This window comes from Pistacia vera, unplaced genomic scaffold (assembly GCF_008641045.1).
Source record: "Pistacia vera cultivar Batoury unplaced genomic scaffold, PisVer_v2 Contig274, whole genome shotgun sequence".
NCBI lineage: Eukaryota > Viridiplantae > Streptophyta > Magnoliopsida > Sapindales > Anacardiaceae > Pistacia > Pistacia vera.
Genome location: NW_022196084.1, coordinates 216,827 through 243,432, shown reverse-complemented (window position 1 = coordinate 243,432; position 26,606 = coordinate 216,827). Strand labels below are relative to the sequence as shown.

At 35.2% G+C, this 26,606-nt stretch overlaps 2 protein-coding genes and 1 pseudogene across 2 annotated transcripts; all 3 read right to left on the bottom strand.

The window, feature by feature from the left end:
- Positions 1–9,480: 9,480 nt before the first annotated feature.
- Positions 9,481–12,259, bottom strand: LOC116133753 (annotated as a pseudogene).
- A 4,735-nt stretch (positions 12,260–16,994) lies between these two features.
- LOC116133739 (BTB/POZ domain-containing protein At3g09030-like) lies at positions 16,995–18,839 on the bottom strand. The gene has a single exon (XM_031419429.1). The coding sequence runs from the start codon at positions 18,708–18,710 to the stop codon at positions 17,289–17,291; it is 1,422 nt and encodes a 473-aa protein (XP_031275289.1). The 5' UTR covers positions 18,711–18,839; the 3' UTR covers positions 16,995–17,288.
- A 4,244-nt stretch (positions 18,840–23,083) lies between these two features.
- Positions 23,084–25,393, bottom strand: LOC116133760 (glycerol-3-phosphate 2-O-acyltransferase 6-like). Its single transcript, XM_031419448.1, has 2 exons — positions 24,680–25,393; positions 23,084–24,070 (listed from the first exon to the last, which is right to left on the bottom strand). The coding sequence occupies exons 1-2, from the start codon at positions 25,301–25,303 to the stop codon at positions 23,183–23,185; spliced, it is 1,512 nt and encodes a 503-aa protein (XP_031275308.1). The 5' UTR covers positions 25,304–25,393; the 3' UTR covers positions 23,084–23,182.
- Positions 25,394–26,606: the final 1,213 nt, after the last annotated feature.

Here is a 26,606-nt window from a genome sequence, read left to right as displayed (position 1 = left end):
GGGTGGAGATGAGTAATGAGAAAACATTTTGGCCCTCCAACAACCCATGTTATTATCATTCAATAAAAGACCCCATCTGTTTATTGGGTGGACAAGCAGAAACAGTTGAAAGGCAATTGAATTCTGCAGCAAATATGTTTGAGTTTTTTTGGCCGAACAAATACTATTCGATAGCAGGTTCATTCTCTTTGTATATATATATGTATAATTTAAGATGCCAGCGAGCCCCAAGTGCTATCTCTGATCGATCATCACTCAATCGTGCCATCACACCACGTATCACAAGAAGATTAATTAACTTAATCAGTTACCAGATTAAGAAATTTAATCACCAGGATTCAGACTTAATTTTAAAAAAATGGGTATATTCAAAAACTGACAAGTGACATCTTCATTTAATGCATATTTACTGCTAGCTTCAAGTATGCATATTTACTGCTACCTTCAAGTACAAGTTAACAAAGCAGTTTTATAAGAAACATTATCCGCTAAAAAGGGCTTCCAACGACACTGAAAACACTGTTCTTGTATCGATATAATTAGGTTAAAAAAGAGCAAGAGCTCTTTAAGATGATGCTAATTAGTGTTGTTTAGTTAGGATTTAAATTTAGAGACATTCTAAGTAATACGTTAAAAGAAAAACAAGGTGGATGAGTGTCTATTTATGGCTTCGGCAAGCTGAGAATGGAAGGAGCTCAAGGCTTTATCCGAGCCAACAGCCAAGTGAAGACTTGCTTGACTTAATCAATGCAAGCCAACCAATTGTGCTATTTAATTATTTCAAGCTCCCAATTCTTGACTTGACACAAATTTAAACTTAAAAAAATAAGATCAAATTCAGTTTGTTTCACCACTTGATAAAAGTTTTCTAACGGGTAGATATTGACAGCAACCGAAATTGTGTCTCTTGCCTCTCAAGAAAGAGTTAACTTGAAAGCAATAAAAGTAAAGGGATTAATTAATTTGTTGATAATTTTGCAGCTGTGTGGATTATAAATTGTTGTTGAGATTAGGAACTTTTTGCCTCCCCATACTTGCAATAATAAATAAAAATACTTGCCAACGACTTGTAAAATGGACACGTTCTGTTCAAGTATATATAGTTTTTCAAAAGGATAAACGTACAGGCATTAATATCTGTGTCTGTAATCTCGTTGGTACAGCCAACTTTTGTTTGTTTTTTTATTGCATTTGCATTTCCATGCAGTCTTTAATTAGTTCTCTCATTTGTATGCTTCAAAACGGTATCATCGCTTCGTTTATGAAACATGATTAATCAGATAATTCTCAGTAATCTCTGCTACTTTTGCATGCAATTAAGAAACTTGCAGTGTATTTATAAACTATATACGTTCTTTTGAAAAACATAAATTAATTAACCTGCGGGAAGAATAGGGTCAGTCAAAGTCAAGAAGGAATTGAGGATAAGAAATAATATTTTGTAGGTGAAATAAAATCTCTAAAAGTCTTAACCTTATAAATTAAGCAATGTCCGTAATTACTCTAAAGTCGTATTTTCAGTTAGGCTAATACATAATTCCCGAAACAAGCAGAAATTATATCCAAAGCTTGTTTAATTAACTTAATTAATCCAAATTATACAACCATATCACGAATTCTATTAATCATGTTCTTGCTATTGTATATAAAAATATGATATGGTCTTGCAATTAATTAGAAACCGACCCTCTACATGGGACTCTGATTTTCAATATTGTCACTTTATCGACAGTAATTGGTTTGCTTCCAATCTTGGCATCAGGTAAACCAGTCACATTCTGATCAGTAATGGCACAGCATAGAGATAGAGTTGTTGCTTGAGAGCAGAACCAAACGTTGCCCTTGGTCTCACCTAATTAATCGGCTAGATTCTTTCACTTCTTTAAGACACCCAAATTATCAAACCAAACCCATTAATTCCTGCTAATTAAACCCTGTTAATTAATTTTGATGATTATCCCATTTAATGTATTTTTAATTTAGTTAGTTGAACTTATTGACACGCGATTACTTCCTACACCATTGATTAGGAGTAATTTACTGAACTTCTGGTACAACAACTCTGATTTCACTAGGAAAGAAATGTCTCCAAGAATGAAAAGGACCCAAATGAATCACATTTTATAACAGTAGATCCTACAATCCTATGTTTACAACTTAAATGCAACTGTGGAGAATTCTTTAAACCTATTAAACAAAGTGTCCGATGATAAAAGAAAATTAGGTTGAAGAAGAGGCCAATAATTGAATCAATTAAGAGAGTCTGTAGGCATTTAGGTTACGTACGTACTATCATGAGAACTATGTAAATTAAAGGCCAGTGGTTGAGCAGAAACTGGACAATTCTCCATTGAAGTTAAGTTGCTGGTTCAGAAGGCAACAAATAGTACAACCTTTTCGACAAGCAGATTTGAAGTTTTGCTTGTTTCAATATGTTTAGATTATGGGGTCAATGTGTAGTGTCGAGGGAGATGTATAGATAATATTTTGTTGGGAATCTTTGTTCAATCTAATTGCAATGGATGGTGATCGATCGATCACTATTCATTACTTGGGGGCAATAATGTTTATGCATGAATGAAAGAAATTAGACAATTTCAGCTCGAGTTCTGGTCCACAACTATGAGGGTTTCCCTTAATTATGAGCTATTGAAATTGTCCATTACAGATGGTAAAACTTACGGTTGAGTCGAACGAGAATGATTTTGTGAGAACGAGATCATTGGCAATCTTGTAAACTTACAGGAACAAAAAAAATGAACACCAAGACTCGGAAGACATCAGTGTGGTGTCAACCATAAATACTCTGACGCCCAAATTAACATGGTTAAAGGGAATCTAATAAGACTGGGAACATGAAATAGTTTACTAGGAATGCGAAGCTCGGGTGTGACTTATCAGTATAGAGTGGTCGGAACTCGGCTCTACGATACATCATTACTTTGGGGCAATAACGTTAATGCGTGAATTTAAGAAATGAGACAATTTCAGCTTGGGTACTGGACCTGGTCCACAACTATGACGGTTTCCCTTAATTATGAGCAATTGAAATTGCCCATTCCGATTACAATGCTAACATTATTATCTTTAGCTGTTAGTCCTGGCAACATCAACATTAACATCTTGCTGACGATCATCAATGCCTTAAAAAATCAATTGGACACTCTGATTACAGTGATTGAAATCAAATGAAATGTATTTGTGGTTGCCGATTTATAAACCCCATACCAAACCTTTCCTGTATATTGATAGAATGCTTTAGTAATTGAAAGGGAATATAATCATAACTAGAATTACAGCTTTTATGAGTTATGGCACTTGAAAAAGATGGACTTTAATTGAACCGAAAGAAGCTCTAATTAATTAAACGCTACCAAATTTTGCAGCCTTGGATCACTTTCAAAATAAGTAATTGGGCAAAAATTCAACATCATGGATTGTGGGATCTCTTTATTGCTTTTTAAATTATACGAATATTCATGCTAAGCCCTTTCTATACTCCACACCTCTTAACTATATAAGTTGGTTTAGACAAAGACATTACAACAAGAAAGGGATACCAATTTAATTGACTCTTCAAATCGGTGTTGCAAGTTTCTTACTCTATGAAAATATTTACTTTTTTTGTTTTTTGTGACCGAAGTGATCGGACCAGTTTACACGCACTTCAACTAATCTGCAAGGTTCATTGAATACTTTACAAGTCCAAAAGACTAGGTAAACTATAATGTTATTGTGATAGGTGGCCTTAAGATTTGAACTCAAAAAATGGAGCAAACATTCTTGACTGTCAGACCGATCTCTTAGGATTGAAATATAAAATATTTACTTTTTTCTTTTTATGAAAAATGAGATTTTAAAGAATCAATTCCGTAAAATATGGTCCCTTTCGGGGTAATTGTAGTGTTATTGATGAAATATTTTTTTTTATCCAAATGCTCCTATTATTGGGGCCAATACACTCAATACTATTATTTATGAATTTGTTTTTTCCTTCATTTATCTCTACAGTGAATATGTGATTGATAGTTTTAACTTGATAATTTATGTGATAAATGTGTATTAGTTAATGGTATAGGTGACGTGATGTTTTCATAGAATAATAAATTTATCTCGACATGAGAAACAGATATATCAAACTTTGAAAATGCAAAATAAAAACGACACTTTAACGGACAAAAAATAATTTATGTAACTAGAAGACCTAAATCTATCATATCTTACATTTTATTATACCTTTCTTTGTCTTCAATCCCTGTCCTAGAGGCCATCAACATAATCTTCACCCTTCAACAACCTACCTTCATCTTCAAACACCAAACAAAAACCTAAATTGAACATTTCTCATGATTTTTAAATCCATTTCAAGATTTATAAAAAAAAAAAAGGTATATATATATATAAGAGAAACCCTTTTTTCTTTCCAATTAAAAACATAGAAAATATTATAGCAAGTTGCTTAATTAGTGTCTAAAGCAAGGGAGGTGCCACAGCTATAACCCAAACCCCAAAGTGGAATTTTGTAGGAGTGGAAAAAAAAAAACTGAAAACCGGATCGAACCAAAAAAGGGGACCGAAACCTATCTGAAAAATATGTTTTCTTCCGGTTTCGGTTTGCCATATTTTGTAAACCGAAACCAAATTTGTAAATGGTTTAATGAATAAAAAAATAATATTATGTTTTTCAATTTTTAAAAAATTTCATAGTACTCAATACTTCAGTAGATCTAAAGGTAAAAACTAAAAGGTATTTTGCACATTTTCCACAAACCGTATTTTGCACTGTTGACCAATTCCACACTTCAGCTCACTGCTAGTTGCCGTTGCCATCGCCGGTCTTTCCAATCAATCAATCACCGTTGCCCATCTCAATTCATTAATTGGAGGTGCGTGTTTTGTGTTTCTGTTTGGTTCTCAAGAATCTTGTGTAGTGGTTAAGTTTGTGAAAGCCCCGTGGCATGGTGAAAGTGAGGAGGATTTATATATGGTTATGTGGAACTGTTTGTTTGAAGAAACTATTGAAAAGTTGTGTTAGTTTAATCTGGATTTGTTATGTTATTGAGCTGGTGAAGTCGCTTGGTTAAGCTATTGTGATTGACATGTGAATCAGTGTTCACTTTTGGTTGTTTATGCCTTCGTTTTCGAAAGATTTTGATGATATTGTTGAGTAAAATGAATTTTAGGCTTAATTGAAAATTTTCATCTCATTTCACTACGTCCTGCGACGCTCCCAGCTGCTGCCGCTTTCTTTCCACTTTCCAATCACTTGACAACAAAACTGAATAAACCATATGACTTTAATTAAAATTAAAAAATGGGCCAAGGTGGAGGGATGGATGTAATTGGGCTAAAATGGTCCAGGCCCTTTTGAATAAATCTGTCTTAAAAAAAAAGGGTCAAAGTAGAGGGTTTGATTAAATTGGGCCTATTTGATCAAGCCTATTTGTTAATACCGGTTAACCGAACTGAATTTTCAGTCCGGTTAAAAACCGGTTTACAAAGAAAATCGAACCAATTTTGGTTTAATTTTTTAAAAAATCGAAAACCAATTTGGTTCAATTTTAAGGGAAACCGGTTCGGTTAACTGGTTTTTTACACCCCTAGAATTTTGAAAAAAAAAAATTAATGTAAGGTCCTTCTTGTGGACAACGCCCAGCAGATTTCTTATCTATCTCACTCAGCCTGTAATACACAAATGTTACTGTATTAGAGCAGTCCAATTGTCAAATGGACCAAACGGAGCAAAACGGCCTATCAATATGGGCCAAGTTAATTAAAGTTGGCGTGATTGATCCAGATATGGGGTGGCTCAAATTAATGAATTGAAACAACACAAAGAGTCAAAGATATTGAAGTAAAAATTTATTTAAGGGGGGAGACTAAGCCTATCTCACTTTGCAATATATTACACGAAATCAGAATCTGCACAATTATTTAGAATTTTTTATAAAGAAAAACTAGGCCCACTCTAAAGGGCTCAATGATCAAGTTGGGCCTCACCGTTTTTGAGAACTGGACCCAGTTTCTGTGACTTTTCCAAAGCCTACAGGCTAATTGCACACCATTTATTTCCAATCACATATTCAATATAGGTCCGTTTGGTTGATTATTCTGATATTTTTTAGAATAATATTTTGAAAAAAATTAAATTAGACGGGTATTATAATGTAAGATTTAAAAATTAACAAAAATACCTATATTTGTTTATACTAAACACGCTATAATAAAATATTAAAAGTTAACAAAAATACCCCCAAGCACCATTAAATACGGACAGTCGGCCACATCGCCAGAGGGTGTTGGAGTCGCCGTATCGATGCATGACCGGTTGGATCTTGCCGTTCGTGCTCAATATGGCCTTTTTCGACCAGACACGATGGACTAGCCGGAAAAGGCCAGATCTGGCGCATTTGGTCGTCAATGATGGCCAAAGGTACGACCGTCGTTGACCACCAAATACGGCCAAGATCTAGCCGTAGATTTGGCCTTTTGGCCAGATCCACCAGAAAAGGCTATCGATGTATTACTGGATAATTAGCTGGTAGTGCGCCATATACTAATTAGGCAGTGGTGGCCGGAATCTGGTAATGTAGGTGCTGGGGTGTTTTTGTAATTTTAAAAAAATTAGAGATATTAGTTATATTAACAAATTAGGGGGTTTAAAAGAAATTAAATAATATAGAATAAATTTTGAGAATAAGTCATTCTACTGTTAACTTTATTGAGACTACCATAAGGGGGCGTTTGGTTCGGGGTAAGTGGGGATTACTGGGGTAATGTCAGCTTATATTACTTGATTACCATGTTTGGTGTCAAGTAATTTAAGATACCAGTAATATCAAATACCAATAGTGGTTACTATTGGTAATATAAGAGGTAATCTGATTACCTCCATTTTCTTAGGTTTCTGAGATTACCAGGGTTATCTTTTTTTGTTACAATTTTATCCTTATTAATAAAAGTTTTAGACTAAACCTATTACCTTACTTTAAAACAAAATTTACATTAATATCCTATTTCAATTTTACCTATTAATTAAAATTTGGACCATAATGCCTTATATTTAAAATAATTTACAGACCACCACTGCCACCAAGCCACCACCACCACAGCACCCAGCCACCACCGCCGACAGCGGGCCAACCACCACGGACCAACCACCAGGGGTGATTTCGTAATAAATTAAAGTTTTATATAAGCAGGGTGTTTTTAACTAAATCTGAAATATTGGGGTTAAAGAAATTATTCAAAAATTAATAATAAAAATAATATATATATTAATTTTGTAAAGGGGACAATTTAGTAATTTAAATAACATACCCACCAATTTATTCCCAAACCAACCATATTAATAACATACACCACCAACTAACCAAACAAATTTTCTTAAAGATTCCCAGTAATCTTTAAAGTAATCTATTTTCCAGTAATCCAACATTCCAGTAATCTAACATTCTTGAACAAACACACCTCTAATAGTATTCCCAAAAATGTAACAAACAAAACCTAGTTTGGTTGGACTTTGCCAATATAATATTAATGAACATGAAAATAATAAAAACTGCGTAGAGGACAGATCTTAGTAACCTAAGGAATTCAAACAATATATGAACAGATATTATAATCTGTGTTAGTCTTGGCAATGTGTCAGTATGCAAACGGGTTATACGGACAACTCAGATGAATAATACTGCAATTTATTGTTATAATTATGGTATGTTGGGTCCAATAGCAATAAAATCAAGACAACCATCCTTGATTTTATGTGCTATTGCAGACTTCCAGTTGTCTGTTTGATGGTCCTTCGCAGCAACAGACTACTGCTAAAACAGTCAGAAAATGAAGGTATTTAGTCTTAATCTTATGCTTATAAAATTGTTTGATTAACTGTAATTAATGTAGTTATACTTAAGAGATGTTACAGTAAATCTAGTTTTCTTGCTTTCCCCAGAGAACGACTTAGTTGTTAGGTTTGCCAGATGAAGTTGAATTTTAAGGCTTATGCTATTGCTAGGCCTACTGCAAAACTAACATTTCCTCAATTTAAAAACACAGCTCATCCTATCCTTATATATATTTTTTTAATGAAATATAGAACATAAATATTTCAAAGATGTTATAGAAATAGTCCATATTAAATGATGGGTTGTTAAATTTTGTAAGTAAATTTGTTGCCAACAACTATCAAAAATCTATGGTAAAAGAATAAAAGGAGATTTCATGAGTTTTGAGTTCGAATCCTTCCAAGTAGGGCCGTCAGTCGAGCCGAGTCAATCGCAAATGGTTCGGCTCGGCTTGTTGAATACTCGAACTCGACTCGAGTAAGGTACGAGCCGAGTTCGAGTCTACCGTGACTCGGCTCGGAGCCAATCTGGCTCGTTTAGGGTTTTTTTTGCGCATAATACAAGTTTTTGGTTTTAATTTGACATGTAAAAAACTAAAAGGTTTAAAAAAATCACAATTAACACTTAACCAAATAACCTCAATTAACACCAAAATAAAATCGCGTAAAGCATTCCCTCAAATCAAGAACCGTAATCGAGCCATAATTGAACCAATTCGAGCTCGAGTTAAACGCTCGAGTCGAGTCACGAGCCGAATTTTCTTGACTCAATCGACTCGTGACTCGACTTGAACTTATCTAATGCTTAACCGAGTCAGACTGTTAGGGTGATACTTGACTCAATTCAGTTATATACTCCTACCTTAAGCAAGTAGGGGTAGATACTAGGACTCTATCTTACTGCATTTCTAAAATCCTAAAAAAATGTTAAAGTACTTCGAGAAATTGTTGCCAACCCAAATCATTTATTGTTTGCTTGTATTTAACGAGAATAAAACTGTTTATTGTCGGTTTGTGCCTCTCTTTCGGGAAAGTGTTATCTAGTTCTATTTAAAGATGATGGAAATTTGATTGCAAAATATAATGAAGGACATGGGGCCGTGGGGGAGGAAGTTCATAATGGATCTGTGCATGATAATAATATTAAAGGTAGGTGAGGTGGCATATTAAATAGCTCGGCGTTGGAGACAAACTCAAGCATGGCTGCATTGAAGCGTTGAAATTAACTGGTGGTGCCTGTGAACAGGGTTGGCACGTGGATTTGGGAAATTCAATGCCTAATTAATGATATCAACTATCGCTGGATAACCAAAGCCTGTTCATAAGCGATTTGTATCAATAAACTACTCATTTATGATACATTAATTAAATTGCAAATCGTTATTAAGACCCTTTAGACAAGGAAAGATGCATACTTTAATAGAGGTCTCACTTAAATATGGTTTAATGGTACTTTATCATACATAAATTTTAAAATATTATTGTTTCATCCAAAAAAATACACTTTTGATTAGTAGTGAATGAAGAGCAAAGTCGTCTATATTATATTGTTTTGAAGAGAAAAAGCCAAATGATCTTTTGTAATGAAAGATTAGATTTAAGCGGTCGTGATATTCAGAATTTGCAATTATAAAAACCTAATCGCTATTATCGATGATTAACGGGTCAACAACAGTAAGTGTGAGGATTTTGATAATGATACCAGATAAAAGAATAGTGCTGATGTAAAGTACATATACCAACATCAGTTAAGATCAATAGACTATTAGTGATAGGTAGAAAAGTGGTAACTCTGAAATATAGCACGATAATTTGATTAATTTATAAAGGCTAAGTTTAATGACCCTTTGGCTGGGACATTTGGTGAGTTGCATTTTCTTTCATGCAAAAATGCTATAGTAGATCTAAATTACCATTATGGTGCTGCACAGTTTGATCATAAATATCATTTATTACTTGTCTCTTTCAATGCCTTTCGTCTTAATTTTATAATAAATAATTGATATTAGAATTGTTATAATAAATTGGATATCAAATAAAATCAATAATAGTAAGCTTTATATAGGAAATACTAAACTTGTCGGTGTATACAGCAATGGAAATTAATGGATATTAGTATCACTCTTAATTAGAAGCCAAAAAGATTTGTACTTTGATAATGCTTCTGTCTCTAAAACATATTTATACGACAAACTAGTAATTAATATACATAACGATATTTAATGATCATTATCGTAATCAATAAATTTATTGTTTTGATAAAGTTTGAAACTATAAAAAAACCAAAGAATATAATAAATTTGCTTTTTTTGGCCTGCTCTTCTTCTCCTCTCTGATGGAACTCGGCCATCTGTACCTGCGAGCTGGCGTACTTGTCCTTCCTGTCAAATTGGTGCACTCGAACCCTAATGTCCCTGCAAGAACCCTTTGAATGTAATTAGCAACTTCAATGGCTGATTTCCCACCTTTGCAAGTAAGCTCCGAGGCAGCTGCTTCAAGAAGGTGATCTCATAAGTCGGCATTGGATTCATGAACACAAAATAAGGATCCAACAATTTATGCCCACGAACTGTTGTTCCGTGAAAACACCTTTGTTTTGTGTTAATTGCAACCGGCACAATTCTGTCCGTCAACTCAGCGAAAAGAGCACTAAACCTCACACAAAATGGTTCTCTACAAGTAGTTCCCTCGGGACAAATTACCAAATCGCCTTCTTCGAGCAAACTCTTGATATGAGCGGCATCTTTCTCTTTCTCTTGACAATGCAACGCTTTAATTGGGAAATGATCTCAGTGAATTACTTATACTATACGTGACACAACTGTTTTCCTTCCCAACGCAACGGCAGTGACACACGGGTCTAAAACTGTGCGATGGTTGCAAATAAAGAGAACCCACTTTGGCCTTTCTTGGGAGCCGGTGGAGGAGTTCCTTTAACAACAACTTTGATTCCCAAGAGTTTGTAATTGTAATATGCAATACGTTCAGGCAAAGGGATGTTGAGATAGACTCTGAGAATGGATAATATAATGCCAATCGGCATCCACAGGAAGGTCAATAGAGCAATTAGAGGAGTAGGTCTTTGTACCAATCGACCCTCGTGAAATATCACAGGAGAGCAGCTTGTTTCTCGGTAGCGCTCACATTTTGTCCTCGGCACCATGAAACCCTCCTGCAGTTAATTAATTACCACAAAATAAGAAACTCAATTTTACAAAAAGAAAATAGCTTCAATAGGGGAAGTCACAAGGAATGCGTTCAATTGATGGATCAATGATGAGAAGAGGTGAAATATTCATATTTGTTACATGAGTACAAAATTATGCAGGTTCAGTTAATAAGAAAGAGTGGGTTGGAAATGAAGAACGTAGTGGGTCATGGTGGTTGATGGTCCAGTCAGGAAGAAATAAAGTCTTTATGATCCATAAATTGACATTTGCCACAATTTAGTATAAAATATAAAGGGAAACTGGCAAGGTCAAGCAAAGCTGGCACAAAATAGAACATAGAAGCCGTACGAGAATTCAAAAACGCGAAAACAACAGTGTAAAAGACTGCAGTAATCTATAATTAATGGATAACAAAAGTTTCTCGAGGAAGAGAGAGCTATGTTTATTGCAATAAATATAAAGTTAAATGCCAGTTCAAATTAGTATACTGGTGCTAAATGGAGCTAAGAAACAGATCACAGAGTTCAAGAATATTAATAATCAATCCTGAAAGATAAAATTTAAAGAAGAAAAAAAGTTGCAAAAGAGTTGGAGATTTAATTAACCTTGCATAATGACATGAAATCATGGAGTTTCTCGTCTCCCAGGCCATAATCTGGCAAACTGGTGCCAAATCCTTAAGACTGCTTTCTTTTGTGTTCTCAACAGAACTCCAGGACTCTTGGCGAACCCAGTTCCCTACCAGATTTTGAAACTTCTAATTCAGTCCCTATAACTTTATCCGCTCCCAGAAAGCCTCGCAAATGGCTCCACCATAATCCTCGGATTGGCAGTAATTATATAACGCTTGCCGAAGGAGTTGAACACTTTCCAAGTTTGAGGATGAACATCTTCAGCATAAAACTTGGAAGAACAGACCTGAAACAAGCTCAATGTCTCTAATTTTCAACCCGGCAAAGGATATGAAAATAAACGTATTGATCGCCACAGATTCAGATACGAATAAGTAGGTAAATAAACAAAATGGAACCGACGCTAGAAGTAGTAACGCTCGTAAAATGCTTCCAGCTTCAAGAGCAACAAGCAAGAAATAAGGAAAAGCACTTCGCGACACGAGAAGCGTGCCATCTAGATCTGCAGCCACAGTTTGATTCGAGCCCCTCGGTGCTACATTTGGAGATTGGTTCAAAACGGCGATAAGCCCCCTGACCATGCTGGAGTTGTAGAGAAGTTTATGTGTAATGTGGCCAGTAGGTAATTTATGAATGAAGAGAAAGAGAGCGAAGTGGGGGAATTTAAAAGGACCGAAAATTGAGATGGGAACATAAGATGTGTGTTGTGTTGGTGGTAAATGAAAATATTATGTGGTTTGAGAAAAATAGATGCAGACTCAGACTTTATAAACCATGGAAGGTTAACGTAGTAAAGACTTTTGTTTTTGTTTTTTTTGTTTTTTGACTAAATTAGGGCAGTTGTGAAGAGGTCCAAGTGGTTGGAAGTCGATACCACACCTAATTCATTCAATTAGCCTACTTTGTTTATGGACGCCGGCCCCGCTAATATAATAAATCCTCAGCTCCATGCTCACTAACCTCCTTATTCTATGGGTGTTTTTTTCCATAAATTAATTACTCTCACATTCACCATATCTTTACTAGCTTCACCTTTAACATATCAAAATTCTTTATCTCCTGTCTTGTTTATTATGTTACGATTTCCTTTTCTAAATTAAAATGCACCCATCAACTTAATCCAAATTTAAATACCAATTATTGACTGCTAGCTGTATCATTAATTGATAAATTTAAATTAAATACATACAGCATTATTGGCAAAAGAGTGTTGTTCCAAATTTGACAAATCATACCCAAGACATAATAGTTGCACAAGTATCCATTATGCTAGAAATTTTGTAACGACGAGTCTGGTCGCATACGTATATCTAACTGATCTTTACAAACTATAAACACTTACAAGTTCAAAAGACTGTAAACTATAAATATTATATTGTACTAATGTTTAAACTCAAGAACTTAAAAATGAAGTATCCTCCTTGACCTCCAAGCCAATCCCTCGGTGGCAGCTTGACATTCGTTTCTAAAATGGGAATATTCATATTGTCAGAAAGGAAAACAGAAAATAATAAAATAGTGAACGGAGGAATGGGTGGAGATGAGTATGGAAAAACATTTGGCCCTCCAACAACCCATGTTATTATCATTCAATAAAAGACCCATCTGTTTTAGGTGGACAAGAAGAAGGTGAAAGGCAATTGAATTCAATCCATAATTCAATATATTATTGCAGCAAATAGTTTGGTTTTTTTGGCCGAACAAATACTATTCGATAGCGGTTCATTCTCTTTGTATATATATATGTATAATTAAGATGCCAGCAGCCCCAAGTGCTATCTTGATCGATCATCACTCAATCGTGCCATCACACACGTATCACAAGAAGATTAATAACTTAATCAGTTACCAGATTAAGAAATTTAATCACCAGGATTCATATAATTTTAAAAAAATGGGTATATTCAAAAAGACAAGTGACATCTTCATTTAATGCATATTACGCTAGCTTCAAGTATGCATATTTACTGCTACCTCAAGTACAAGTTAACAAAGCAGTTTATAAGAAACATTATCGGCTAAAAAGGGCTTCCAACGACACTGAAAACACTGTTCTTGTATCGATATAATTAGGTTAAAAAAGAGCAAGAGCTCTTTAAGATGATGCTAATTAGTGTTGTTTAGTTAGGGTTAAATTTAGAGACATTCTACGTATACGTTAAAAGAAAAACAAGGTGGTGAGTGTCTATTTATGGCTTCGGCAAGCTGAGAATGGAAGGAGCTCAGGTTTATCCGAGCCAACAGCCAAGTGAAGAGCTTGCTTGAAATCAATGCAAGCCAACCAATTGTGCTATTTAATTATTCTTAGATTTCAAGCTCCCAATTCTTGACTTGACACAAATTTAAACTTAAAAAATAAGATCAAATTCAGTTTGTATTCACCACTTGATAAAAGTTTTCTAACGGGTAGATATTGACACAACCGAAATTGTGTTCTTGCCCTCAAGAAAGAGTTAACTTGAAAGCAATAAAATTTAAGGATTAATTAATTGTTGACAATTTTGCAGCTGTGTGGATTATAAATTGTTGTTGAATTAGGAAATTTTTGCCTCCCATACTTGACAATAATAAATAAAATACTTGCCAAAGACTTGTAAAATGGACACGTTCTGTTCAAGTATAATATTTTTCAAAAGGATAAACGACAGGCATTAATATCTGTGTCTGTAATTCGTTGGTACAGCCATTTGTTTGTTTTTTTATGCATTTGCATTTGCATGCAGTCTTAATTAGTTCTCTCATTTGTATGCTTCAAAAGGTATCATCGCTTCGTTATGAAACATGATTAATCAGAAATTCTCAATCTCTGTACTTTGCATGTAATTAGAAACTTGAGTGTATTTATAAACTATATACGTTCTTTTGAAAAACATAAATTAATTAACCTGCGGGAAGAATAGGGTCAGTCAAAGTCAAGAAGGAATTAGGATAAGAAATAATATTTTGTAGGTGAAATAAAATCTCTACAAAAGTCTTAACCTTATAATTAAGCAATGTCCGTAATTACTTAAGTCGTATTTTCAGTTAGGTATACATAATTCCCGAAACAAGCAGAAATTATATCCAAAGCTGTTTAATAACTTATAATTAATCCAAATATTACAACCATATCACGAAATATTAATCATTTTTGCTATTGTATATAAAATATGATATGGTCTTGCAATTAATTAGAAACCGACTCTATCATGGGACTCTGATTTTCAATATTGTCACTTTATCGACAGTAATTGGTTGCTTCCAATCTTGGCATCAGGTAAACCAGTCACATTCTGTTCAGTAATGGCACAGCATAGAGAAGATTGTGGTTGAGAGCAGAACAAACGTTGCCCTTGGTCTCACCTAATTAATCGGCTAATTCTTTTACTTCTTTAAGACACCCAAATTATCAAACAAACCATTTATTCCTGCAATTAAACCTTAATTAATTTTGATGATTATCCCATTTAATGTATTTTAATTGTAGTTGAACTTATTGACACGCGATTACTTCCACACCATTGATTAGGAATAATTTACTGAACTTCTGGTTCAACAACTCTGATTTCACTAGGAAGAAAATGTCTCCAAGAATGAAAAGGACCCAAATGAATCACATTTTATACCAGTAGATCTACAATCTATGTTTACAACTTAAATGCAACTTTGGGAGTCTTTAAACCTATTAAACAAAGTGATGATAAAAGAAAATTAGGTTGAAGAAAGAGGCCAATTATTGAATCAATTAAGAAGTTGTAGGCATTTAGGTTACGTACGTAATCATGAGAACAGTAAATTAAAGGCCGTGGTGAGCAGAAACAGACAATTCTCCATTGAAGTTAAGTTGTGGTTCAGAAGGCAACAAATAGTACAACCTTTTCGACAAGCAGATTTGAAGTTTGCTTTGCTTGTTTCAATATGTTTAGATTATGGGCCATGTGTATTGCGAGGGAAATGTATAGAATATTTTGTTGGAATCTTGTTCAATTTAATTGCAATGGATGGTGATCGATCGATCACTATTCATTACTTGGGGCAATAATGTTTATGCATGAATGAAAGAAATTAGACATTTCAGCGAGTTCTGGTCCACAACTATGAGGGTTTCCCTTAATTATGAGCTATTGAAATTGTCCATTACAGATGGTAAAACTACGGTTGAGGCGAACGAGAATGATTTTTGAGAACGAGACAGGCAATCTTGTAAACTTAAGGAACAAAAAAAATGAACACAAGGATCGAAGACATCAGTGTGGTGTCAACCAAAATACTTGACGCCCAATTAACATGGTTAAAGGGAATCATAAGGTGAGAACAGAAATAGTTTACTAGGAATGCGAAGCGACGACGATAGAGTGGTCGGAATCGGCTCTACGAAACATCATTACTTTGGGGCAATAACGTTAATGCGTGAATTTAAGAAATGAGACAATTTCAGCTTGGGTACTGGACCTGGTCCACAACTATGACGGTTTCCTTAATTATGAGCAATTGAAATTGCCCATTCCGATACAATGCTAACATTATTATCTTTAGCTGTTAGCTGGCAACATCAACATTAACATCTTGCTGACGATCATCAATGCCTAAAAAATCAATTGGACCTCTGATTACAGTGATGAAATCAAATGAAATGTTGTGGTTGCCGATTTATAAACCCCTACCAAACCTTTGTATATTGATAGAATGCTTTAGTAATTGAAAGGGAATATAATCATAACTAGAATTACAGCTTTTATGAGTTATGGCACTTGGAAAAGATGGACTTTAATTGAACCGAAAGAAGCTCTAATTAATTAAACGCTACCAAATTGCAGCTGGATCACTTTCTAAAAAACGGCAGTGATTGTAGAAGATTTTGGGGCATTTCACCCAAATTTATTAAATGAAGGATGTTGGTGAAGAAAGATCTCAGAAAGGAACCCAAGTTAATTAAATGAAGGATGTTGGTAAAGATTCGAAGAAACATCACAGAAAGGAGATATGGAGGTGAGACTTGAGACTTAGTGAAGTCAACGCACTTCGATAGTCGGAAATTTTGGCCCGCCAACCTGTTTCAAAGAAAGATATGTATTTGCCCACTTTCCCTTTGTAAATTTCTCTAGCAGGAGACGCTATTATGACACGAAATATTTTAATGTACTTTGTGGTTTTATAAACCAAACAGTTTACCATGGTTTTAAAAGTAAAGTCAATAGAGGTTTAGATGGACGATGGTATCTTTCTTCTGTGTTAAGTTTTTTTACTTGGTCTTTCGTTTTGGTTTGGTGAGCATCTTCCTTCAAAGACCATTCGTATTTGCAATGACATTGACTTTGAAAACCCCGAAAAAAACAGAAACCCAAAAGCTTCTTAAATGTGCTCCATGGATATCATCAATTACTCGAGATATAATCGCCGCGTGAATTAGTAAAAAGAAGGTGAGTATAGCAACTAGTGCTAACAGAGGAAGGTGCCATCAGTCAAAGATTCGAGTATGTTTTAAAACGTTTTACACTAGTATTAAGGGCAGTAAGTTAGGAATATCCTGAAAGAAAAACATAGAAGGAGGCCTTAATGAGATTCAATGAAAATGGGGGAAAGAAAACAATCAGCTGGAGCTGGGTGATGGACTCTTTTAAAGTCATTAAAACTGAAAAACAATGTTCTCATTGAGATAATCTATCACAAGACTGAAACCACACCAGAGAAAGATGAACTCTCCCACACTTCAATTCCCTCAACATCTTGTCTACTAACAAACAATCTATTCCCACCACCTTCAATTCTGGTTATCAATCCTCTCTCTGAATCCTCCACTTTATCCACATAATTTCTCTTATACAATCCTTCATTCAATCCCCTTTCTCTCTCTTCAACTCTTGACCAAACCTCTAATCCCCCTTGGCTCCCCACGAACACTTGATTTTTATAGCAATGTATTATGGTATTTCCTCCATACCAATTCCCTCCCTCGCTGAAATTTCTTACATTATGACTGCTGTCCTTCATATATACCCACGGATCTTCGCCTAAATTACGCAAATCTGCCATCGCTAAATCGCCTGACTTCGAACATATTTTGAACAGACACAACTCCTCCGCGTCCACATCCACGTCAGCAAATGAGTCTCCGAACCTACTGCTTCGGCCCGAACCTGGCTCGTTCGTTTCCCAAACCACATCTCCTGAACGTGGGTCCCACATCCTTATGTATCCGGAATAACCGAATGCCCCGCTGGTGACCGAGCTTCCTAAGATAAGGCCGGTCGACTGAATCCACGTCAGCTTCCCGGGGACTGTGGTCTTTGACGAGCTACCGGATTGTCTACCTAGCTCTGACGAAATCTGGAGCGTTGATTTGTCAATCATGAGGATGCAATTCTCTTTGTGTCGACACACGAAAGACGCCAAGATGGAACCTGGGGAGTCTGAGATGGCGATAACTTGCGCTCTGTATATCCTCGGATCGGACGAGTCCGTCCAGTGAGTGGTCGCCACGTGGCGAGCGCCTGAGACATCGTAGAAGTGTATACCGGCGGAGGAATCTGAACCGACGGCGGCCACATCAGGCCAAACGCGGCGTATTGATGTGATGTCCTCTAGGTGCGTGCGGACGGTGCTCGAGTGAGACAGGTTCCAGTCGTAGACGGATATCTGACCTCCGTGAGCAATCCAGAGGGATCCGTCATCGGCCGCCGCCGTAAAGGCAGAGGGTAGGGCGTCAGCTGCGGGACGGACAGTGGACACGACAGACGCGTCGATGCCTTGAAACGGCGGCGGAGACATCGCCGATTTTAGCTGCGACTCAATGCCGTAGTACAGCGCCTCATCAGCGAGTTCTTGTTTAGAAAAGCGGCTTGCAGTTGAGGGTAAGCGATTCGAACGAAGCAGAGATAATAGCACCGAGAATATATCCGGGTCCCGGTCAATGAAAATAGGGTTCGGTTCGTGAGTCGGGCGGTTTGATAGAGCGTACAGAAGTGAATCGGGACCTCCTGACTGGATCGTTGAGACAGTTGTCTCGAAGAGTTTGCCACCGACGTTGAGCTTGATACGGTTGTTGTTGTGGGGCTCAGGAGTATTACTGGAATTTACTACAGCCATTGAAAGCAGATTGCGGAGTTCATGAATGGATGCAAAGCAAGGATTAAGACAGTCAGGGAGGAGTAGTCACCGGGAAAAGGATCGGTAGTGTAGGATTAATTGACTTTAATACCCTTATTTAATTATTTTAGATTAAATTAAATTAATCGATGTTTAATTGGAAGTTGTGATTAGTTGTTAAAAACGATAGATTTAAAGTTGAGCGCCTGCAACGAAACGAAAATCAGAATCTGCAGAATTATTTAGAATTTTTTATGAAGAAAAACTAGGCCCAACTCTAAAGGGCTCAATTGATCAAGTTGGGCCTTTACTGTTTTTGAGAACTGGACCCAGTTTCTGTTGACTTTTCCAAAGCCTACAGGCTAATTGCATACCATTTATTTCCAATCACATATTCAATATAGGGTCCATTTCGTTCATTATTCTGATACTTTTTAGAATAATATTTTAAAAAAAATTAAATTAGACGGATATTATAATGTAAGATTTAGAAATTAACAAAAATATCTCCTATATTTGTTTATTTACTAAACACTGCTATAATAAAATATTAAAAGTTAACAAAAACACTCCTAACCAACCATTAAATACGGACAGTCAGCCACCATTGTCAGAGGATGTCTAGAGTCACCGTATCGGCACATGACCGGTTGGATCTTGCCGTTCGTGCGTCAATATAGCTTTTTTCGATCAGATCACGATGGACTAGCCGGAAAAGGCCAGATCTACAACTATATCTCCAGATCTGGCCGTATTTGGTCGTCAATGATGGCCAAAGATACGATCGTCATTGACCATCAAATATGGTTAAAGATCTAGCCGTAAATTTGGCATTTTCTGGTCAGATCCACCGGAAAAAGGCTAGATTGGTGCACTACCAGCCATATTTAGCCAGTAGTGCACCATTATACCAGATTCCGATAGTGGTGGCCGGAGTCTGGTAAATGTGGGTTGTTGGGATATTTTTGTAATTTAAAAAAAATTAGGGATATTTAGTTAAATTAACAAATTTATAGGGGTTTAAAAGAAATTAAATAATATAGAATAATATTTTGAGAATAAATTAATTTTACTGTTTAACTTTATTGAGACTACCAATAATAGTATTCCCAAGAGTGTAGCAAACAGAGCCCTAGTTTGGTTGGACTTTGCCACTATAATATTAATGAACATGAAAATAAATAAAAACTGCGTCGACAGACAGATCTTAGTAACACCAAGGAATTCAACCATATATGAACAGATATTATAATCTGTGTTAGTCTCTGGCAATGTGTCAGTATGCAAACGGGTTATACGGACCAACTCAATACTGCAATTTATTATTATAATTATGGTATGTTGGGTCCAATAGCAATAAAATCAAGACATCCATCCTTGATTTTATTGATGTCTTGATTTTATTGCTATTGCAGACTTCCAGTTGTCTGTTTGATGGTCCTTCGCAGCAACAGACTACTGCTAAAACAGTCAGAAAAATGAAGGTATTTAGTCTTAATCTTATGCTTATAAAATTGTTTAATTAACTGTATATTTAATGTAGTTATACTTAAGAGATGTTACAGTAAATCTAGTTTTCTTCTTGCTTTCCCCAGAGAACGACTTAGTTTTTAGGTTTGCCAGATGACGTTGAATTTTAAGGTCTTATGCTATTGCTAGGCCTACTGCAATAACTAACATTTCCTCAATTTAAAACACACAGCTCATCCTTATCCTTTATATATATTTTTTTAATGAAATATAGAACATAAATATTTTAAAGATGTTATAGAAATAGTCCATATTAAATGATGGGTTGTTAAATTTTGTAAGTAAATTTGTTGCCAACAACTATCACTAGTGACCTAATGATAAAAGAATAAAAGAAGATTTCATGAATTTTTGAGTTCGAATCCTTTCAAGTAGGGCCGTCAGTCGAGCCGAGTCAATCGCAAGTCGGCTCGGCTCAGCTTGTTAAATACTCGAACTCGACTCGAGTAAGGTACCGAGCCGAGTTCGAGTCTATCGTGACTCGGCTCGCGCGGCCAATCGTGGCTCTTTTAGGGTTTTTCTGCGCATAATACAAGTTTTTGGTTTGTTTTATAATTTGACATGTAAAAAACTAAAAGGTTTAAAAAATTACAAATTAACCCTTAACCAAATAACCTCAATTAACCCAAAATAAAATCGCGTAAATGCATTCTCTCTCAAATCAAGAACCGTAATCGAGCCATAATTAAGCTAATTCGAGCTCAAGTTAAACGAGCTTGAGTCGAGTCACGAGCCAAATTTTCTTGGCTCAATCGACTCGTGACTCGACTTGAACTTGTCTAATGCTTAACCGAGTCAGACTCATTTAGGCTGATACTTGACTCAATTCGGCTTGTTTATACTCCTATTTTTAAGCATTGATAGGGGTAGATACTAGGACTCTTATCTGATTGACAGTTTTAAAATCCTACAAAATTTGTTAAAGTACTATGAGAAATTGTTGCCAACCCAAATCATTTATTGTTTGCTTGTATTTTAACGAGTTAATAAAACTGTTTAAATTTGTCGGCTTGTGCCTCTCTTTCGGGAATAAGTTGTTATCTAGTTCTATTTAAAGATGATGGAAATTTGATTGCAAATATAGTTTGAAGGATATTGGGGCCGTGGGGGAGGAAGTTCATAAATTGGATCTGTGCATGATAATGATATTAGACGTAGGTGAGGTGGCATATATTAAATAGCTCGGCGTTGGAGACAAACTCAAGGATGGCTGCATTAAAGCGTTGAAATTAACTGGATGGTGCCTGTGAACCAGTGGTGTCGCACGTGGATTTTAGGGAAATTCAATGCCCTAATTAATTGATATCAACCATCCAGCTGGGTTAACCAAAGCCTGTTCATAAGCGAATTGGAAACAATAATACTACTCATTTATGATACATTAATTAAATTGCAAATCGTTAATTAAGACCCTTTTAGACAAGAAAGATATATACTTAATTACAGGTCTTTAATTAAGAGTTATCGATTTCTTTTAACTCAAATAATGGTTTAATGATACTTTATCGTACATAAATTTTTAAAATATTATTTTTTCATCCAAAAAAATACACTTTCTGATATAATAGTGTATGAAAAGCAAAGTCGGTCTATGTTGTTAGAACTTTTGAAGAAGAAAGATCAATGAGTTTTTTTATGGTGAAAGATTGGATTTTAATGGTTGTGATTGGTCGAAATTTGACTTTAAAAAAACTACTGTAAGAATTTTAATCGTTTAATTGTCGACGATTAATAAGGTCAACGATAATAATGTTTGAGGGGTTTTGATTAATAATATTAGAGAAGAGAACAGTGATAATGTAGAGTCATAATGATGTCAATATCAGTCAAGATCGATCGACTATTGATGAGACAGATAGAAAAGTATTACTTGATTAAAAATTTGATATTTTAAATTACGTGAGTTGAAAAGCGTCATTCAACTATTATTTGAGTAAAGTGGATAACTCTTGAAATATAGCACGATAATTTCATAACAGGTTAAGGGAGTGTTTGTCTGAGCTTATAAAAATTAGCTTATAAGCAACAAATACTTATAAGCTAAAATTAGCTTATAAGCATTTGAAATTTTAAGCAATTACGTGTTTGGCTAAAATACTTATAAGTGACTAATAAGTAATTGACGTGTTTGGTAAAATGTAGCTTATAAGTATATTTTATTATAAAATGACTAAAAAATGTACTACATTAAATAAGGGTATACTATGGAATTTTAAAATTAAACAAGAATAATATGATAATATACTTTGTCAAACTAACTTATAAGCAAAAAAAAAAAAAAAAATCTTCCCCAACTTATTTTTTTTAGACTTGTAAGCACAAAAAAATTATAAATAAACAGATGAGTTTAATTTTAAAGCTTATAAGTTAGTTTGATTAATGACCCCTTTGGCTGGGACATTTGGTGAGTTGTCATTTTCTTTCATGAGAAAATGCTATAGTAGATATAAATTACCATTATGGTTGCACAGTTTGATCATAAATATCATTTATTACTTGTCTCTTCAAATGCCTTTCGTCTTAATTTTATAATAAATTAATTGATATTAGAATTGTTATAATAAATTGGATATCAAATAAAATCAATTTATAGTAAGCTTTATATAAGAAATACTAAACTTGTCGGTGTATACAGCAATGAAATTAATGGTATATTACTATCACCAGCATGTGCGAATTCTCCCACAGGCCACAGGTCACTTCTTCAGACCCACAATCTCTGTTACTCTAATCATCTTAAAAAATCACTCTTAATTAGAAGCCAAAAGATTTGTACTTTGATAATGGCTTCTGTCTAAAACGATATTTTTATACGACAAACTAGTAATTAATATACATAACGATTATTTAATGATCATTATCGTAATCAATAATTTTTATTGTTTTGATAAAGTTTGAAACATGTAAAAACCAGTAGAAAATTAATAATAAATTTTGCTTTTTTAGTTGGTTCCTGCTTCCTTCTCCTTCTCCTTCTTTGATGGAACTCGGCCATCTGTACCTGCGAGCATGGCGTACTTGTCCTTCCTTGTCAAATTGGTGCACTCGAACCCTAATGTCCCTGCAAGAACCCTTTGAATGTAATTAGCAACTTCAATGGCTGATTTCCCACCTTTGCAAGTAAGCTCCTGAGGCAGCTGCTTCAAGAAGGTGATCTCATAAGTCGGCATTGGATTCATGAACACAAAATAAGGATCCAACAATTTATGCCCACGAACTGTTGTTCCGTGAAACACACTTTGTTTTGTGTTAATTGCAACCGGCACAATTCTGTCAGTCAACTCAGCGAAAAGAGCACTAAACCTCAACAGAAATGGTTCTCTACAAGTAGTTCCCTCGGGACAAATTACCAAATCGCCTTCTTCGAGCAAACTCTTGATATGAGCGGCATCTTTCTCTCTTTCTCTTGACAATGCAACCGCTTTAATTGGTGAAATGATCTCAGTGAATTTACTTATACTATACGTGACACAACTGATTTTCCTTCCCAACGCAACGGCAGTGACCACGGGGTCTAAAACTGTGCGATGGTTGCAAATAAAGAGAACCCCACTTTGGCCTTTCTTGGGAGCCGGTGGAGGAGTTCCTTTAACAACAACTTTGATTCCCAAGAGTTTGTAATTGTAATATGCAATACGTTCAGGCAAAGGGATGTTGAGATAGACTCTGAGAATGGATAATATAATGCCAATCGGCATCCACAGGAAGGTCAATAGAGCAATTAGAGGAGTAGGTCTTTGTACCAATCGACCCTCGTGAAATATCACAGGACTGAGCAGCTTGTTTCTCGGTAGCGGCTCACATTTTGTCCTCGGCACCATGAAACCCTCCTGCAGTTAATTAATTACCACAAAATAAGAAACTCAATTTTACAAGAAAGAAAATAGCTTCAATAGGGGAAGTCACAAGGAATGCGTTCAATTGATTGGATCAATGATGAGAAGAGGTGAAATATTCATATTTGTTACATGAGTACAAAATTATGCAGGTTCAGTTAATAAGAAAGAGTGGGTTGGAAATGAAGAACGTATGGTGGGTCATGGTGGTTGATGGTCCAGTCAGGAAGAAATAAATGTCTTTTACGATCCATAAATTGATATTTGCCACAATTTATGTATAAAATATAAAGGGAAACTGGAAAGGTCAAGCAAAGCTGGCACAAAATAGAAGCCGTTACGAGAATTCAAAAACGCGAAAACAACAGTGTAAAAGACTGCAGTAATCTTATAATTAATGGATAACAAAAGTTTCTCGAGGAAAGAGAGAGCTATGTTTATTGCAAATAAATATAAAGTTAAAATGCCAGTTCAAATTAGTAATACTGGTGCTAAATGGAGCTAAGAAACAGATCACAGAGTTCAAGATATTAATAATCACATCCTGAAAGATAAAATTTAAAGAAGAAAAAAAGTTGCAAAAGAGTTGGAGATTTAATTAACCTTGCATAATGACATGAAATCATGGTCAGTTTCTCTGTCTCCCAGGCCTAAATCTGGCAAACTGGTGCCAAATTCCTTTAAGACTGCTTCTCTTTTGTGTTCTCCAACAAGAACTCCAGGACTCTTGGCGAACCCAGTTGCCCTACCAGATTTTGAAACTTCTAATTCAGTCCCTATAACTTTATCCGCTCCCAGAAAGGTCCTCGCAAATGGCTCCACCATAATCCTCGGATTGGCAGTAATTATATAACGCTTGCCGAAGGAGTTGAACACTTTCCAAGTTTGAGGATGAACATCTTCAGCATAAAACTTGGGAAGAACAGACCTTGAAACAAGCTCAATGTCTCTAATTTTCAACCCGGCAAAGGATATGAAAATAAACGTATTGATCGCCACAGATTCAGATACGAATAAGTAGGTAAAATAAACAAATGGAACCGACGCTAGAAGTAGTAACGCTCGTAAAATGCTTCCAGCTTCAAGAGCAACAAGCAAGAAATAAGGAAAAGCACTTCGCGACACGAGAAGCGTGCCATCTAGATCTGCAGCCACAGTTTGATTCGACCGCCCATCGGTGCTACATTTTGAGATTGGTTCAAAATGGCGATAAGCCCCCATGACCATGCTGGAGTTGTAGAGAAGTTTATGTGTAATGTGGCCAGTGAGGTAATTTATGAATGAAGAGAAAGAGAGCGAAGTGGGGGAATTTAAAAGGACCGAAAGTTGAGATGGGTACCAATAAGATGTGTGTTGTGTTGGTGCTAACATGAAAATATTATGTGGTTAGGAGAAAAATAGATGCAGACTCAGACTTTATAAACCATGGACGGTTAACGATAGTAAAGACTTTTGTTTTTTGTTTTTTTGTTTTTTTTTTTTTTTGACTTATAAATTAGGGCAGTTGTGAAGATGGTCCAAGTGGTTGGAAGTCGATACCCACACCTCCATTTCATTCAATTAGCCTACTTTTTAGTTTATGGACGCCGGCCAGCTATTAATAAATCCTCAGCTCCATCGCTCACTTAACCTCCTCCTTATTCTATGGGTGTTTTTTTTCCATAAATTAATTACTCTTCACATTCACCATTATCTTTACTAGCTTCACCTTTAACATATCAAGATTAATTCTATCTCCTGTCTTGTTTATTATGTTACGATTTCCTTTTCTAAATTAAAATGCACAATCAACTTAATCAAAATTTAAATACCAATTATTGACTGCTAGCTGTATCATTAATTTGATAAATTTAAATTAAATACATAACAGCCTATGTANTATTAATAAATCCTCAGCTCCATCGCTCACTTAACCTCCTCCTTATTCTATGGGTGTTTTTTTTCCATAAATTAATTACTCTTCACATTCACCATTATCTTTACTAGCTTCACCTTTAACATATCAAAATTAATTCTATCTCCTGTCTTGTTTATTATGTTACGATTTCCTTTTCTAAATTAAAATGCACAATCAACTTAATCAAAATTTAAATACCAATTATTGACTGCTAGCTGTATCATTAATTTGATAAATTTAAATTAAATACATAACAGCCTATATATTGGCAAAAGAGTAGTTGTTTCCAAAATTTTGACAAATCATACCACAAGACATAATTAGTTGCACAAGTATCCCAATTATGCTTGAGAAATTTTTGTAACCGACGAGTCTGGGTCGGCATACGTATATCTTAACTGATCTTTACAAACTATTAAACACTTTACAAGTTCAAAAGACTGGGTAAACTATAATATTATTATGCTAGGTGACTTTAATGTTTAAACTCAAGAACTTAAAAATGAAGCTAACCTCCTTAACCTCCAAGCCAATCCCTTCGGTGGCAGCTTGACATTCGTTTCTAAAATGGGAATATTCATATTGTCAGAAAGGAAAAACAGAAAATAATAAAATAGTGAACGGAGGAATGGG